At 40.1% G+C, this 19561-nt stretch overlaps 1 protein-coding gene across 11 annotated transcripts in view; it reads left to right on the top strand.

The window, feature by feature from the left end:
• TENM4 (teneurin transmembrane protein 4) overlaps positions 1 to 19561 on the top strand; it is a 4497462-nt gene that overhangs the window by 4096624 nt on the left and 381277 nt on the right. For 8 of the 11 annotated variants that reach the window (XM_044071318.1, XM_044071319.1, XM_044071314.1 and 5 more), the window contains one exon: positions 6433 to 6453. The exons of the other annotated variants lie outside the window; for them this stretch is intronic. In XM_044071318.1, coding sequence (XP_043927253.1) covers positions 6433 to 6453 — 21 coding nt within the window. The remainder of the gene's footprint in view (positions 1 to 6432; positions 6454 to 19561) is intronic. 11 annotated transcript variants of the gene reach the window in all.

Raw genomic sequence — 19561 nt, 5'->3', positions numbered from 1 at the left:
ATGCATAGTCCACCCTTAACCATGTGGGCAGTAGTACAATTTTGTGCTTCATGCTGGAGGGAGGATGCAGTAGTGGTTAGAGTGCAGATGACACTACATCTACCTGCTGGGGGGTAGGTATTTGTTGCATGCTGAGATCACGTACAAGAAAACTTCATTTTCCAGGAGATCGCATGTGCAGCAAAATTGACTGGCAGTTTTATTCTGGGAGGTAGGTTGGTATATTACTGGCCTGTCTTGTCATCCTGATGTATTTGTCAAATGAAGAATGTGAACTTGCTGCTTGATACATCACTGTCAGGCTTGGCTTGAGCAGGTCAAGTACTGGTCCTGGTGCACTCACAGCATTGTTCAGTGGTCCAGCAAAGAGGTCATTGTGCCGTTCTTTTTTATTTTAGTATTCTTTTCATGGTTTATTTCTGTCATTTCCAGTATGTGCTCCACCTTTTTTGGGATAGATCCTAAGAAGGCTAAGTTTAGATGCTGATGATCTGGATAAGGAAAGACTAATATCAGAGCTTCCATTTGTTGTTAAGGCTCTTGGGAAAGTTGTTTATGTGCAGCTGCATTTATATTTGGGTGTTAATCATGTTTATGACTAGTGAGAGTCTGTTTTTTTAGTCTAGACGCAATAATAAGATGGCTGTTGAGAGACTCATGATGTTATTCCTTCTTGGTTCTTTTAGATCTGTTTTTGTCATTTCATGTGGTGGATCATGAGATCCTGTTGGACCGTTTGAGATACTGTTGTGACATTATAGTTCTGTCCTTGACTGTTTTGACTACTACCTTTGTAAACATGCTCTGTCCATTTGTTCCAGAGTGATGTGAACTGCACATTCCCAGGCAGAACAAAGTTAATTCGTTTTTGCTCAGGAATCCTGACTGACCCTTCATTCCACAGCAAGAGTCAGGTGGTATTGAGCAGGCCAGCTTGCTGATCATGGTGAGTGGCTTACCATCTCCCCTTGATGCACCCTCTCCCCACATGGTAGCTTCTCTTAGCTGTACCATTGCCGAGTGTTTAGAGTAGGCATTACACCTCACTTCAAATTCTCTTGAATAATGTTACAAATGCACCGTAACAAGTCAGCCTCAGCAGGCTTGAACTCCACTATGAAACACCTAATTCTCCTACTATATACCAACGTTGTGGTGAGCGAGAGCTGCCCCCCAGGATGGGCAAGTAGGTAGGCAGCTGCTGCTTATTCCTATCCTTCCCAGCTAGCTTCTTCAAGCATCTGAGCTGTTATACAAGCTCAGATTACTGTTGTGTGGTCAAGGCTTCATTCCTGTATGTACGGACTAGGCTGTCTTGTTTACTTGTTTATCGATTTATTGCATTAGTACTTTGCAGGTAAACACTAGAATTTGAATCTGAAGTTTACCATGCCGTACTATCAAGGATAGTTTCAATCTTGAGTGTCATAATCTATTAGATATAGTTTTTAGTTAAGTGCCTGGCCTACATCTCATTCAAAGTATAGCAGTAACAGCTTGTCCACTATTGGGAATTTCAGTAACACATATCCCTACAGTCAAACAGTTTTTTTAAGGATGTTCCTTTGTTTGATGTCTCTAATGGGACCAGTACCTCTTCATTCTTAAGACCTTAATCTTGAGGCAGATAACTTAATTCTACCCCCTTCCTTAATCTGAAGATACCTTTTGCAGTCCAGTACCTGCCCTGGAAGAACTATTTTTTTTGGTGACAGTTATTTTAGCCAAAAGAATGCTGTAGATTCATATCTTGATGTTTAAGGAACCCTACAGTCTTTCAGAAGGGTAGGTGGCATCTTAGTAAGTCATGCCTAAAGCTTCTCAGAAATTGTTTTGAATCAGACCATTCATGTACCAGTTTTCTACAGCAACCCCAAAATAAGTCCCTGCATCTAATGGCCATGCATAGATGTTTGAGATGTTACTGAAACAAAGTTTTCTGGTAAACAGATGCACTTTTTTGTTTTCTTTATGTATGAGAAGAAGGGTTAACCATTATTGAAATGAACATTCTCTTACATGTGTGCTACACTATATTGACTTCAGTTATGACACCATGGGAAAACTCTGCAGGGTTGATTAAAACCCACTACACTAGTCAGTAACTATAACAGGCTAGCTTTTTCAGAAATGTATTAGCACATAGCATCTGTGAAGCTGCTGCCAGGACCTTCACAAGCAGTTTCTGTAGCTATTGTAAACTTGACTTACAGTTCAGAAAGTGAGTAGACTGTAGTCTTGCAGGACACGTTGGTTATTTCACCCTAGGTTTGTGGCCAGGTTTTCTACTGCTATAGGCTTCTTCTCAAGCACTATGAATTATACTGCATCAGTGAATCATTTGATGAACATGCTACAGATGTTTGCACATACTCATCATAATATTAGTAGATATTTAAGTGTAAGGATCCCTTTTGTGGTATAACCTCTCTCCCAGTAGCTTCTGCTTATTTGTGAATCTACATATAAAGGGGTAGCACCCTCCTGTTTTTTATCCTATAATCTTAATGATTATCACACCCTTACCTGGCTTAGTCAGCCTTTTCTTACCAGACTGTACAGCACAGTGTTGGATACTTGCTTCTTTCCAAAGAAAAAAATGAAAGTTGAATGTTTTGCTTTCTCTTTTTTTACAAAGTGTTTTATTGATGTCCTTTGTCTCTAAATCAAGACAGACAGACAAACATCCACCTGTGACAAAGCAGTGATCCTTGAAGTCAAACATTTACAGTTATGATAAGTGCTTGCACACCTGCATTTTGTCTTCCTTCACAGCTTCTTACAAGTAATTGGAAACCTTTAAGTTTTTAATACTTGTGAGCAAAATGCAAGTGTCCAACACCTTAAATATTTTTAAAAGCTTTCATTTTTAATCAGTGCAAGCTCTGTCAAGGAGCAACAGCACTGCAGTGGCCATGTAAACAGCTCCACAGCTTACAATCCTCTGCTTAACACTGCATTAAATAGGAAACTGAGAGCTGGAACACATTTTGTTTGAAAGAGATGTAAACTGCAGGTCTCAGCTAAACCACTTCTCTGACCACAGCGCACAGATGAGGCATAATATGAATACATGTGATACTGTATACAAAATATCACACCTGAAAGTTCTACTACTTCTTCTCTGACTTCTCATTTTTTTTTTATTTATTTTTTTTATTTACATTTCAAAGTTTCAAAAATTAGATCTTATGGTCTCAACCATAAGAAATTCAAAGGTTTGAAACTTCAAAATTTGAAGTAGACCCCTTATACCACATTTTATAAATATTTCTTTACCCAGCCACCTATTCACTAACACTCTCACTCTGTTATTTTGATAAGCTGACATCCACACACATCTAATTATATTACGTATTCCATACTTCTCCATAAAATCCCACAAAGTATCATGACCCACTATATCAAATGCCTTGCTAATATCACCTACCATAAATTTTGCATCATCCCTTTTACTTATATCATCCATAATTTCTCTCACAACTTGTAACAGTTCTTGACATTCTTTCCCTTTTATAACACACACATATATATATATATATACTTTCTTTCGTAATATCCCTCATCCTTCCTTCCATTTTCTGTATTGTTCCCATAAAAATTATAATCTGTGTTTAGTGTGATGGGTCTCCATTTTTTTAATTTCATTCTCATCTTTCTTCTGTATAAATTTTAATATCCCAGCACATAATTCTTCATAAACAAACCCTTTAGTCAAGTATTCATACAGTACATTTACAAAATATTATTTTCCAGTTCATTAATTTCTTATACATTTCATGCCCTATACCATCTAGACTTGATACTGAATCAACATTTCAATTTCCTAAGTACTTTGTACATTGTACCTTGTCACAGTCATTAGTTAAATGGTAAAAGTCCCCACAAAAGAAATGTGATTTAGGCTGGCCAGCAGCTCTTAATGTCCTTCTGTGACCAGCCACAAAAGTAATGTTTTGTTTTCACCACGTTTTTTTCACATTTCAAAACAGCTTCCAACTTCCACCCTCCACTCCCTAAGATTCTGTCATCTCTAACTTTCACAGTATTATTGACAGTTTGGTTTACTGTTAAAACATCAAACATCAGAACATAAACCTGTTAAAAATGCGGTGTACATGTTCGATATTCGTAATTCAACATAGGGTGAAATATCGACACTAATGCAGGAGAAGTCAAATTCGACTTCTGCAGTCTGGTGTCCCCATTGCAGCTGTACATACGGACCAGATCTGTACTGTACAGCACTGACAGCCATGATTTTGCAGGGAAGCAAGACCCCCCACCCCCTGCCACTTATATATTCCAACTTTGAGATTGGACTACAGTGTGGAAAAGGGTAAACCTCCTGATCCACACTCTCCCAGTCTTCGGTCTTCCAGAGTCAACATTACAACTGTCTACTAATGGGTTTTCTACATTCCGAATACAAGGCATGTTCAACATACTGATAGTAAACTGACAGTTTCATACAGACCTTGCACGTTTTCACATTGTCTTCTTCCAGTTCATCAGTTAAATATGCAAAGTAACATTTTTTAAACGTTTACTACCAGAAGACAAATAACTGTTTTACAGGTAAATGTCCTCCTTTTTGTTACACAATTCAAGAAATTTCATCATCTATCCATCAAGTTTTATTGTTAAGTCTCAAAAATGTCTGTCCTATCATGTATAAAAGACTGAATGTCTTGAGATTTAAAACCCAGATCAGTTACGAAATTGTCCCATACGTAATATCGTCTATTAGGGTGTCATTTTTGTTGTTATTTTCGTAATTGGTCTTCTCTTCTTTTTACAAACAGTTTTACTTACAGTTTGTTGCTGCTCTCCTTTTTGATGTAACAGCTGCATATGTTTTACTTACTGCATTATCTGCTGCCACAAAAAACAGACACCTTCTCAGTTTGTTGCTACTTTCCTCTTTTACTTTCTGTCACTGCTGCATCAGTTTTAACTACTGCATTCTCTGCTGCCACATCACTGGTTTCCTTTTCCACATAACTTTTTCGGAAGTGCTATTGATGGTAATCTGCCACCTCACCCCATAAAACAACAGGACTGTCACCTGGATCATCCTGCTCAGTTATTTTCAAAGAACTTCATCTTCAAGCTCTCCTGACACCAATTCTGTTATCTGCACCACTTTAGTAGACTCAAATACATCCTTCTCCATGGAGACAGCTAAACTCTGCTCATTTGTAGCATCCACCAACCACCACACAGGAATCTTTGTTTACACTCTGAAACTCCATATTGAACAATTTTGTCTCCAAATTTTCACTTTCACCTCCGAGCTCTCTATAGCTTTTCTCTCCTCCTCTATGCTGCTTACTTCCCTTAAGCCTCTTCTTTGATGCTGTAGGAGCCCTCCAGCACCAGCTAGCCTCTCCAGAGAGTAGGGGAATAACACCTCGGGTATCCTATGAAAAGAGCATATTAGCCTAGTGGGACTAACCCATTCAACAAAGGATAGATAACTAAATACATATATATTTGTAAAATGCAAAGCTCATATTCTGACCCTGACTTTGAGCTTTTGTCTCCCCGTTACTGCTGGCTTTCTTGGTTAGTCTGTTAAAGTACTTACACTAACAGGTTTGTCCAGCAGTTGTAGGCCTTGAAATAGAAAGGTATGGAAGAGGAGTCTCTTTCTTCTTGGACTGAGGGAGAAGCCATTCCTTTCTGAAGCACCAGCAGACATAGTAAAGATTTTCTGGAAGGGTTCTCTGTCCATCTACAAAGAAGGACTCACACCAGTAGCCCACTAGCTCCATGTATAACAGCATGAGGTTGTTAAGCAGAAGATAGTACAGAAGGAATTCTGTCACTAAAGGACAGTGAGGTGAGGGTTTTTTTATGTAAAATTTGTGCAAATCAGGAGGTTGCAGTATACAACAACAATATATGTCTTAATCACCTGAAAAGTAGCAGGGCTTCATAATGAAAGTTTGTGACCATGGCATTTATTATTTTGTGTTAAAATGATTATATTTTGTGCAGAACTGTAAATGCTCCTGACTCATGTGCATGGATATCCTGAGTACTGTGGGGTTTAATAATCTGTTTCAGAATATTTAGTGTCCCGTGTAATAGCATTATCTTTTCCTTTTGCACTGTACTCTGCACACAGAGCACTGCTAGAAGACTGATCAAAAGTAAAGTGATGGAATAGCTGGGAATCATTTAATGCATGGGTATTGGCAAAAGAAGCATTGCAAAGTCTGTAAGCTGTGGTATTTAAATTGCATTTGTATTACCTTTTTGAAGCAATATATATATAGATAAGTAACGTTGCCTGTTTTGAAGGATTTCTGTGTTGTATCACCCAGTGTACAATGCATGCTTGTTGTCAACAATTCTGTCAGTTTTTCACCTGGCTTCTAATATAGCATTCTTTCTCCTATCTCTTGCCTTCCTGCTTCCTGGCAGAAATAAAGATTTCAGGCATAGGTAAGCAAGTAACGTGAAACATTTATACATTTCTTCTGTAATGTATTGTGTGTGGCAAGCAATAACCCCAACTTCTCAGCTGATTCAGTCACGTTTTTCATGAAGGCCGAGGTATCCCCATATTAAAGTGTAGTTAATAACGTGCAGAGTTTTCTTAGTAGTTTCTACCTCTTTTTTGTTTGCTGTAATATTTCATTTGTCCTTCAGTCATAAATGGATATGAAGAGTAGCATGAGGCAGGCAGAAAGAGTTGTACATCCTGCTCCACATGGGTCTGAATAAGATGTTCTGAATTAACTATCCTTTCAAGTGAGAAACTGTAAAATGAATGAATGGAGTCATGTACTCGCAAAGTAATAAAGGTGATCTGTGCATAAGCACATGCATATCCCTGTACATCCATGCAAGACATGAGATAGATGACTGCCAAACAAGTATTTTCCAGGGTAACAACACTATGTACAACCAGAAACAATTAACTTTCCTCTCTCGTACCTAACATTTCACAAAAGGCAGGGTCTTGGTTTCCACCCCTTTGGCATTTAATAATTCCCTGTGATTCTAGCCTAATGCGATCATTATCTACCCCCCCCCCCCCAACAAAACACACTTGTACTTTCAGTAGCAGGGATTTTAAAGCACAGCTGAGGGCAACACATTTTTTCCTAAATTAAATTGTTAAATGTGTCTGTTAATTTTAGTAGCAGCAGACCTACTTCATTTGAGCTATCAGGACTTCTGATGTGACTTGCAGTGTATTAAAAAAATACTTAATGTTCATCATATTAATCACTATTGCAGTCACCCTTACTCTTGGGACTTCCACTGCAGAAGGCCCTGTGGTCTTCATTGAGACTGTCAGAGCTGTTCACCCTTTACTGTCTTGGCTGGACACATACCAGTGCACTGGGACAGCAGCACATTCACCATATAAAGCTGACATCTGTCAGCACTAGTTTCTGTTCTTTCAAGCTATAATTTGTGTTTGCATGCTCTAAATTTCCAGTCCATCATTTCATTCCAGATATGAGAGTGCAGATATATACCCATTGGAGACCCTTTCTTTACAATTTTTTTCAGATTATTGTTTTGTTTAAAATTGTATTTTGAGGTCTGACATTAGGGTATTTCAAACTGGATAATGTTCCAAAGTCATGTGTAACAGACAAATCCCCCATAAGAACTTTCACTTTGTGTCTTTTCACTTTTGGTCCAGACCACGACATCACCTTCTGTGATGTCTGCACAGGGTTTAGTAAGAAAACCAAAAGACCATGGGATCTAATATTCTTAATGCTACCTGTATAAGAAGTTTGAGGCTTTGTTCCAAACTACCATGGGATCCTGCTTGCAGCACCATTGCTTTAATCTATCCTCCTAAAAAGAAGTTTGTGGAGACATGCCCCGAGGAAAAAGAGTGATGGGAAACAGGGGAACCTTGGGTGGTCCCACACATTTCTCTAGTCTTGAGGGTGCCTTGGTGTCCCTGGTTCCTGAAAGATGCTCCAAACTGGTTCCAGCCTTCAGTGCTTTCCTTAGTGAAGGAGAATGGCTTGTTGGACCATTTTGGGAAAAACGTGCACAAGGTAGCCCCTCCTTGCTTTCAGAGCCATTTGGTCAGGATATCATGTTGATGTCGTAGAAATTCTGAGGGGATAAGTGATCTTACTGAGAAGACAGACATGTTGCAGCAGGTCCAGCTGGCCTCACAGATTGGTAGGCACAGTGACCAGTGGGCCTATGATGGTGTGGTTGCATCATTAGGTGACTGCCATGAGTCATTTGTAGACATGCCTGGCTGAGGATACAGTCCCAGCCAGAGGATATCAAAGCATGGATTCTTAATGCCCTGTTAGACAAAGGTCTGCTATGTGCCCCCCCCCCTCCAACTCAGAAAGTGTTAAAAAGACTGAAGTTGAACAAGAAAACCTTTCAGTCTGTTACGCAACATTTTTCTCCTCCTGTCTACAAATGTGACAGGAATAACCCCACCATGAAGTCATTCTTTTTAACTGCTCTAAGGAAGAGGCAAGCAGGTGAAGGATAAATTGGCTATCCCTAAGAAAAAAAAGTAGGATGAGTAGGAGAAGCCAGGGTGCTTGCAGGGCCACATGCCTGATGGGGAGCAGCCACAAATATGTCATGGCTGCCTCTACCTCTGCTCCCTTTACCCCAGGTTCCACCCTACCCATTAGTTTCCCTGAAATTTCCCTTTGACCACCCAATGCAAAACTAAATGGAGGATGAAAAGCCTTGCATGAAGACAGATGGGTTCCTAAGTAAGTACTAGACAGTTGGTTTGCAGACCATTTCAAGCCTAGCTAAAACAATTTGATTCAAAATTTGCCTCTAATGTGAAGGTGGGTAAGACAAGATAGACCAGAAGAGGATTTGAGGCTGTCTTTCCATTTGTCTATGTTTACCTTGAAGGTGGCAAGGGTTGGTACTCTGCTTCACATATAGGGGAAGTTTGTTCCAGAAGTGAATGATACGGTGAGATATGAAACTAGCATGCCACTGTATCTTACCCATCTGCTGAAAAGGTTTAGGTCCTTTAACAGAGTATTTGATGAACCATCAGTTCTGTGAAGGAAGGAGATCAAATAGGGTTGGATTTTCATTGCACAAAACGCTAGGCATAGATCTCCAAGGGAGGAGCCTGTAAGAGACTGATACAGGTGAAGAAATGTAATGTGGTATAGATGGGATTTTACAGCTAGTATCCCAAGGGTACAGGCTTCAATGTAAGAAGTCAACATTTGAGGGCATCTCTCCAGTTCCAAGTAGGTAGAGACACATTAAGTAGCTTCTTCTGGAGGAACTCCTTCTGTAGATAGCCATGAAAAAGTTTCCTCAGGGAGATCTCAAAAAAAGGTTTTATTCAAGACTCTTCCTAGATACAAGGAGCTGTGAAGGCCAATTTTAGTTCTGTTGATCATAAACAAGTTCCTCAGGGTGCCAAATTCAAGATGCTAACCCTGCAGATCTCTTCTGTCCTGCATGCTGTGCTGCCACCCTGGAATTAAAGGAAGCCTACCTTCAAATTCTCATCCACACAAACCACAGATGCCTTTTCACATTTATGTCAAGGGGGCTTTCACTGTCATGTGACTTCTTTGTCCGTTGGTTTGAGTACTGCTCCCAGAATGTTTACAAAGCACCTGGCTCCAGAAATTGCACATTGCCAAGCCAAGAGGGTTGCACTTCTACCCCTGACTGGGTGAATACCTGATTCAGTCTGCTCAGGAGAAGATAGAATATGCTCTGATATTGTTCCTGGAGTGTTTTCAGAATTTAGACCTCTCTTTGAACATTCCAGAGTTGAATCTCAATCTTTCCAATTTGGTTATTTTCTTGAGAGCACAACTGGAGTCTACCCTGTATGGGGCAATCCTGCCCTGGGAAGAAATTTGATTTCCTAGCAAACTATTTTTTTGAGCTATTCCAGAAGAACTCTCTCTGGCAATGAATACTTGTGTATCCTGAAGAACAAGGGACTTACTGTTGTTATGGTTACTATGGTTCATATATGTATATATGAAAGGTACAGTAGCATCTCAGTGAGGTTTGAGGTCAGCCCACTCAGTCACTAGACCACATTGTTCATTTCCTTTCATATGCCAGGCAGGAGCTATCATGGGGGATTAGCCTGTTCCATCTGAATTAAGAGGCACCCTTCAAGCAGTTACCCCACAATCAGACCATGACTTTCATAACTACATTCAAAATCACATTTCAAACATTCATTTTAAAATGTATGTCTTTTTATATATAAAAAAACTTATAATAATAAACTATGTTTGTTTCCCTAAAACATAAAACTAAGAATAAATAGTATTTCTTAAACATTCTCTCTCTGCCTTTTAATCAAAACAGGTTTTATACTGACAGTATTATGCAGACCTGGTAACACATCTGCTTGTACATTTTAAAATGAATGTTTTAAATGTGATTTTGAATGTAGTTATGAAAGTTATTGTGAATGTAGTAATTTAAATGTTTAATTGTTAATTAGTGATGTTAGGCTGGTTGAATCATGTTATATTATTAGCTCGCTATTTAAATGGTGATGAGATTTACTATTTTTATGTACTGATGAAGGGTGGTTAACACGAAAGCTTTATATTAATTTTTTTGGCGTTTTAAGTGTTTTCGTTGGACTTGTTTGTGCAGTATCACCAGTAGTTTAACTTTTAATTCTTATAGCCAAAATGGAGGATAACTGAAGTGAACTGACTTCTTTTTGCATAGAACCAATAGTGATAGAAAAGCAGGGATTGTTCTTTTTGATGTTTCCAAAGCTTTTGAGTTGGCTAGTATGAAATTTCTTTTCAAGATGCTATTAGATATACATACACATATTTCAACCCCTCATTTAGAATAATAGTTAACTTGAGGCCTTTCGGTACCAGGGGAAATAGTATGGAGTGCCAGACACGAATGCCTATTATCTCCAGTACTCTTCCTCTTAGTAATGGAGGAACATGCATACCAAATTAAAACACTCCTAGAGCAACAACACTCTCACTAGGGAATGATCTTTTTTTTCTGTTATTTGCTGATGACTGTGTGTTGGTGAGTACCAGCTTACATAGTATATTCAATGAAGTTTTAGACATGTTCCTGCTTTTTAGTCAGGTGTCAGGACTGGTGTGCAGTCTGTCTAAATTAATAATGATAGACTGTGGAGGAACACCTTATGAAATGGAATACAGGGGCATTCCATCTGTACAGTCTTCAAATTACTTGAATCTTACACTGGGTTGAACATTGCAAAATCCAACTGATGATAACATCTCACTACTTGTTGAGAAGGTTGGCATTCTTTTACCTAAGGTAAACAACTTTCATTCCATTTTGGGTAAAATACGAGCAGTGGAAATTATGATACTGCCACACAAACTATATGCATGAGAACCTACAGTTAGGTGACCAGATGAGGTCATTCTGCAAACCATCTTGGATATTATATTTTACAGTGAGTAATCTCTGAGTATTGAGCATTCTGTTTTGGGGAACCTGACTTGAAAGACTGCTCTCATATTTCATTGTCTCTTGCTCTATCAAGTAAGTTATTAGGGAATAGTAATTCTCCTAGATTCAGTCAGGAATATAGTAAAGCTTAGTTTAAAAATTGTTTTTCTTTATTTGTATGAGCCTGTCCATCAGTGTTATTTTCAGTATTTCTTGTGATTTGAACTCTCTGGTTTACTGTAAATATATATTTAGTATATTCTTGTTCTTTTATTATTTATTATTAAATATATTTAAACATTTCATTGTGGTTGGACCTTTTTTGAAAATATTTAAGCTTCGAGAGTATTTACACATATTTATTTTGTGATAACTCTGGTCACTCCTGAAAATCTTGCTGTTTGGTCAACATTACCATTTGTATTAATATTAACTTCACTCAGACTAATTGGGAGCCATTTCAAGAGCTTATAGTAACTAATTGGTGGCAGTAAATCTACTTTATAGTCCGGGCAAAGTTGGTGGAGTGGGTAATCGCCTTTTCCAGATTCACGTGTGTGTGTTAGTGTGTTTGTGTGTGTGTGTGTTTGTGACACAAAGCACTGGTTTCATAGTGCCAGTGGGGAGCCTTATTGGAGACCTGGGGAGAGGCAGATAGGGACACCCAGACCTCGGGCTGAGTGTGTGCCTTATGTGCTCTTAAGAGAAATTGTGCTTGAGAGAAATCTGCATCTAGAAGTTCAGAGTGTATCCATTTGTATTCCAAGTGCACATCCTTCTGCAGTGTCAATGGTGAGGATTCAGGTTCCTTGATTACTGGCCCAGTGTGGAGACATCACACCCTTATTAATGATATAGTACTTCATATGGAGTGAATGAGACTGTACCTCTCAATTGTTTATATTCTCCAAGTCTGTGAACAATGAGGTCTACTGCATCTTGCAGGTTATATAATTGCATTTCAGATCAGATGAATCATTAACTGGGCACTACTGAAAAAGGATCACAATATTTTGGGGGAGGAAGAAAAAGAGGTGGAGCCATGTGTCTTTTATACACACAAAGAGGGTATTGCAAATCTATTGTGAAAGCTTAGATATTAGAGTCTTAGCTTGGGGAAGAGGAGCGAAAGATTTATCTGGCATCACCCTTTAGTTGAAATTGGCATCACTCTTTAGTTGAACAACTGATAAACAAGCCTGCAAGGGATCATTGGAAAAGTATGGGGCTCAGTTGCTTGGTCCAAATCATAACAAGACAGCTTGAGCTAAAGCTTAAAAACTTCATTACCCTCAAAAATACTTACCACCTAGGGGAAAAGGAATGGCTCACATACCACCAAGTGGGTCAGGTGTGGTCTAAACAAAGATAGTCATCTGAGAAAGCAAAAAAAGTGTTAAGGCAGAAGCACTCAAACACCTGATAGTGGGTAGATAGAAAGCTCAGGAGAAAGTTGTATTGACTTATGAACAATCAGAGCAAGTATGGCAGGCAATTCATAGACTTAGGAAACTGCCTAGTTACCAAGACCAACAGATGAGAAACGTGTTTAGGCTGTATCTCATTCAATGCAAGCTCTCACGATCAAAAATGAAGCAAGATAGTGAGTGTTGGAGCTGTGGAGCCAATAATGCTGATAATCTCCATATGTTTTGGGAATGTCCAGGGGCCTGTACATATTGGGATCATCTGATCCATAAGTTAGCCACAATCGTTAATATACACCATACTTTGGATTAGACATTCTGGATACATGACATCTTTCCCAGGGCTGACTCTACCCTTTGATATATTTCAGGAATCTGTTGAGTTTTGGCTAGCGTAACCAAACTGCTCAGTGCCAAACATTGGTATACCAGATGGTTTTCACCAGTTGTTTCAGTAGAGAGTCTCCTATGCAAACAGACAGGCAATATTTTATATATTTTTACAAGTCCTCACTGTAGTACCCCACATCAGTGGTGAAGACCACTAGACTATTACAGACAATCTCATTGCACTTCATGCTCGCACTTATATAGTGGTGCTGTTATGGAAGGGCAGGTACTATACATTAGTATATGTAGGAACTGCATTGATTATATAGTGTATATATATTATCTAGTTTCAAGGTCATACAGCAATAGTTATCTTCTTATGTTATTTTAAGCGTTATACTGTGTTGATATATTGACACCCTTCCTTTCTCTCATGTTTTATGTTTGTTCTGTGTAAATTGTTACTGCCAGTTAAAATTTAATAACATTTTGCTAAATTTGTCAACATTTGGCTAAGTGGAGGTTGCTGACTTTAGCTGCACTGCAAGCATATCTTTTTAAAAGGGATGGCAAACACTGTTAAAGAAGAAAATGGAAAGGCAAAGCAGAAAAAAATATTTTAATTCTTGCATGCATGTTATAATGTGTGACTTGCTGGTGTACTGATCTTATAAATATGTAAATATTACTTAAATGTGGTTATATTAATGGCCCAAATACATTTGTCTCCTTTCTTTTATATATGTAGCTCTCTTTATATACCTTAGGTAAATGTGTTACTATTACTAAATGTGTTATTGCCTAAGTATCATTTTAAAGTACTTCATATTAAATTTACTTTGTGTACCTGTTTCTCTTAATACTTCATGATATAATTATTTCAGATTATTTTAAGTCCAGGAGGTGGCTGAAACTGGTCCTTTAGCATTTGAAAACATGTATCTGAGGCATGCTACAGGTAAAATTCTCCAGGCTCATTACACAGCCCACAGTTATCCTTCTAACCTCTAGAAGGATCAAAAGAAGCTTTTCCTTAGGCTGTCGAAAATGGACACCCGCTGCTTCTGTAATCCTTTTTACTTTGTGTGACTTGACTGTACTTGACCTTAGCTTTTTCTGTTTGTTCTGTCTTATTGTCAGCATAAATAGTTCTATCAGACAATCAATGGATTCTTGTCTTGTTTGCATAGAGTTTGGCAGAGCAGCGGGAAGCATTTTAATGGTAGAGAACAGAATATCATGCGCTTATAGTTTAATAGAATATATCATCTGGTGAGTGTCATTTTCAGGGATAGTGGTTTGTCCTCTGATCCTTGCAGGCCTTTGGAAATTACTGTGTAATGTGCTCAGCCCCTTTGTTTAAAGAGGTGATGTTACAAAGGGCCACAGCAATCACAAGAATTTGCAGTCAGGTAGCTCAATTTTAAAGGCAAATTAAGGCTATAGATGACCCCAGCATTTTAATTTCTTAAATGTCACATAGGTCATACTGATTACTTCGGCATATATTACAGAGGGGCTAAAAACACAAATTGTAACTTCATTACAGTACACAAAACTATAAGCTAACTGGCGAGATTCACTTAGAGCGTGTTTGTTTGCGCTATGGGGGGAAGGGTGAGGTCACAATCAGTACCATGATATATGCTAAAATCACTCCCTACTTGTTTCAGATTATAGTAGAAAGAAAGAAATGTGTCCTCAAAAAATACTATTTTTATCTTTTTGTCACTGCAAGCCCCCTACAACAGCTGCCATTGTAAAAGCACACACACACACACACACACACACACACACACACACACACACACAGATTTTGTTGCCTAATAAATATGCTACATGACCTGTGAGAGAACACTGCCTGTGGTGGCATCTCCAGAGTCTGTTGACCAATTGTAAGCAATAAATGACCGTGTTTAAATCGTAGTCATTGGATGTTAAGGACATATGTCTCTGTCGACAAGGCTGCATTTTATTCTGCAGAATAAGTGATAATGTATTAGACATAGAACCTTAATGAATTATATTTAGAAAAATTAGCTTTTCAGTAGATGCTAAAAAATAGCAAGAGCCAACAAGTTGTGGTCTGGTGCCGATTGGTATAACTGTGCCAGATCACATGGACAACTGATGGCAAGATGAACCACCATCTTGTCAACGTGTTTCCCACCTTTCTAAGCTAGTATAGTCCAATTTTCAGGCTAGTGCTGAATTCAGGGCTGTGATACTAGTTTCTGAGTTGCCCATACCTTACTTGGATAGAAGTAAGTTTCTCTGTTCACCTGTGAGAGAGGGGAGCTTTGAGCAACCTATCTGTCCCTGGAGGAGTGGTTCCAGCCCAGAAGTTAGTAGTTTATTGGCCATTTTGGGCTAATTTCTAACTCTTTCATTTCCCTACTATAAAAACCGCGTTTGCACTGTTTTGGGCACCGGGCAGTGCCATTTAGCTACAGTTAAATTATTCCCATCTCCACTAAGTCTCCTCTTCAGTTTTTCCCTTGAAACTAGTCTAACTCTCAACCTAAGCACTCAAATAACATCTTACAGCCCAGCACTTGCTCAGACCTAATAGCAAGCACTAATATACCCTGACACTGATTGCCCAGCAGGGCAAGGCCCTTTATTCACCCCTCACGAACCAAGCGACTAAGCAGCTCACCCTACTATTCAGGCATGACCAAAGGGCAACTTCAGGTGCACTCTCCAGTCCAGCTGGTGAATCTGGGTATCCTGAGGCAATGTACAACTGCCTCATGTACACAGACAACCCTCTTCCCCTACCACAAAACACTAACAAATACGAGAGATGCAATTATACAGCCAAACTGGAAGCTAAGCTGTCTTCACCCAAGACTGGAACAGACAGTCAAGAGGAGAAAGTTAACACTTGCGCCACAACTCCAGCTGCACACAGACCTACTAAAACAGCACTGGCAAAAAATACACATAAATGCACAAAATCATACTCGGAGGCTCTAAATAAAAACCTGCAAAAGCATCAGATACCTCCAAAGCAGACACCCAAACAACCTGCACTTCCCGTCACAAACCAGACAACACATAAAAGACAAAATCATTGTGCCGCACAATCACAGCCCTTAAGGCGAAATAACATACCTAACACACTAAACAGGTGACTCTATAGTCAGGCACACTGACGTCCCACTCACTAAGCTGGACAAGCAGAAGGTTACTGTTAACTGCCTGTCAGGAACCAGAATCCGCCACATAACACAAACACTCAGGTCACTCCAGAACAAGTACAAATATGACTCTGTCATTGTTCATGTTGGTGTGAATGACCTGAGATGTACCTCCTTGGACTACATGAAAAGAGACATGGAAGAGCTCTCTGATCATGTAGCCCAGGCTGGTATGACCCTGACCCTGAGTAGCATCCTGCCCTCACCAAGAATGATACCTCAGTATAAAGAAAAAATTATCAATTTCAACAATCGGCTAAGCTTCTGGTGTCATTCAAATGGGATCCAGTGTCTGTCAGCCTGGGACGACATGCTCGACAAGCCACGTTGCTTCGCAAGAGACAGCTTGCACCTGTCACCCCTAGGCTTTCGAATACTGGCCAAGGCTCTTGCTGCCCCCATAGTGCCTTTTTTAGGCAAGGCTCAAAAGTCAAACCCACCTCCATAAACAGCGCAATTAACACAAAACTGAGGATTATGCTACTCAATGCCAGGAGTTTAAATCTCAAAATGCACATGCTCAAAGCACTCCTTAGTATGGAGAATGTCGACATCTGTGCAGTAACTGAAACCTGGTTCAAGGCTCCAGAGAGCACCCTGTCTCTACCGGGCTACAACTCATACCACACGTTTCAGCCACAGAACACGGACTGAAACACAAAAGAAGGGGGTGTATCCATATTCATCAAGGATACCTACACCTCCAGGTTAGTGGCGCAGCATGATACCTCTGAGATCATCGATGTGCAACTAACATCAGGCAAATCTGCAGTGCAAATTGTGGCCTGCTACAGATCACCCTCCATGACCCAGGACCACCACTCCACCTTTCTGGTGACACTGGAAAACATAAAGGTTCTACCAAACACCCTGATACTGGGCGATTTCAATTACCCTACCATTCACTGGGAAACTACTCAAGTACAATTTCCCAGGCCCAGCGCTTCTTGGAATTCATCAACTCAAACGCCCTGGATCAGCTGGTAAACTCCCCTACCAGACATGAAAACATATTGGACCTGGTCATCACCAACATGGGCGACAGGTGTTCCACACCTGAGGTCAACCCATCGCTGGTTAGATCAGATGATAAACTAATCACTCTGGATGTTCACACCCCACCACTACCCCCAATTAAGGAAACCACAGTAAAAAACTTTTCTAAAGCAAACTTCGCCTTACTTAAGACAGAGGTGGTAAGTTTTGCAGCCCCCACACTAAAGGATAATGCTGCCCAAGATGCAGAAACCTTTACAAATGCACTCTATGAGCACCTACAAGGATGCATGGGCCATGCCATCCCTAGCAAAACCAGGACTCACTCCTCTAAGAGAAAGAAACCAGTTTGGTGGACCCCTGCCATAAACAGGTTATACAGTAGAAGGAGGAAACTAGTTCAGAAAAAAAGCAAATCCCAAGAAAGAAAGACATCCCTGATCAGTATCAGTACGAAACTAAGGTCCCTCATGAAATCATTCAAGGCTAACTTCGAAAGAAAAATAGCCAAGGATTCAAAAGATAACCACAAAGCCTTCTTTAGCTATGTTAAGAATCTAAGTGACAACTTGCAGATATGCACTGAACTAGTGCAAAATAGCACAAAATATACAGAACCTACTGATATAGAAACACAAAACACACACCTACATTCGCGGAGGCTCTCATTAAAAACCTGCCCAAGCATCAGGGACATCCAAAGCATAAACGCAAGCAAACTCCACCCCCCAACACAACCCAAATGACACATAGCCCACAAACTCAGTGTGCCACTCAACCACAGCCCATAAGGCATAACAGCGTACCCAACACTCTAGTCATAGGTGACTCTATAGTCAGGCACACTGATGTTCCACTCACTAGACTAAACAAGGAGAAAGTTACTGTCAGCTGCCTGTCAGGTGCCAGGATCCACCACATAATGCATGCACTCATGTCACTCCACAATAAGTACAAATATGACACTGTCATTGTCCATGTTGGTGTGAATGACCTTAGACGTACCTCCCTGGACTACATGAAAAGAGACATGGAGGAGCTCTCCGATCTTGTATCCCAGGCAGGTATGACCCTAACCCTGAGTAGCATCCTGCCATCACCCAGAATGATACCACAGTACAAGGACAAAATGATTGACTTCAACAATTGGCTAAGCTTCTGGTGTCATTCTAAGTGGATCCAGTATTTGTCTGCCTGGGATGACATGATCGACAGACCACGATGCTTTGCCAGCGATGGCCTGCACCTGTCGCCCTTAGGATTCCGGATACTGGCTAAGGCTCTTGCCCACCCCTATAGTGCCTTTTTTAGGCAAGGTTCAAATGACAAATTCACCACCGTAACAGGTACAAGCAAGCAAAATCTGAGGGTAATGCTACTCAATGCTAGAAGTCTAAACCTCAAAATGCACTCACTCGAGGTACTCCTTAAAGTGGAGAACATTGACATCTGTGCAGTGACAGAGACCTGGTTCAAAGCTCCAGAGAGCACCCCTGCATTACCAGGCTACAATTCATACCACACCTTTCGGTCACCTAACCCAGAACGAAGCACTAAAGGCAGAGGCGTGCCCATATTCATTAAGGATATCCACACCTCCAGGCTAGTTGCACAGCATAATGCATCCGAGATTATCCAAGTACAACTAGCTCTGGGCAAGACCGCAATCCAAATTGTAGCTTGCTACAGACCCCACACCATGCCCCAGGATTCACACTCCTCATTTCTTGATACACTGGAAAGTATTAGAGTACAACCCAACACCCTAATAATGGGCGATTTCAACTACCCCACCATTAACTGGGAAAACTACTCATGTACAATTCTTTTGCTCAACGTTTTCTAGAATTCATAAATTCCAACACCTTGGATCAACTTATTCACACCCCCACCAGGGGCAGCAATATCCTAGACCTGGTCATTACCAACATAGGAAACCGGTGTTCCACTCCAGAGGTCAATTCCTCGTTGGTCAGATCCGACCTCAAGCTAATCAGCCTAGACATCCACATCTCACCCCCACCCCCCAATTAGGGAAACCATCGTAAAAAACTTCTCCAAAGCCAACTTCACACTTCTTAAGGCAGAAGTGGCAAACTTCATGACACCCATGCAGATGGACAATAGAGGTATGACTGCCGAATCCTACACAAATGCACTTTATAAGCACTTACATGA

Source organism: Protopterus annectens, chromosome 5.part0 (genome assembly GCF_019279795.1).
Source record: "Protopterus annectens isolate FY-2018-M chromosome 5.part0, PAN1.0, whole genome shotgun sequence".
Lineage (NCBI taxonomy): Eukaryota > Metazoa > Chordata > Ceratodontiformes > Protopteridae > Protopterus > Protopterus annectens.
The sequence above is the reverse complement of the archived record's forward strand: the minus strand, read 5'-3'. Positions and strand labels throughout refer to the sequence as shown.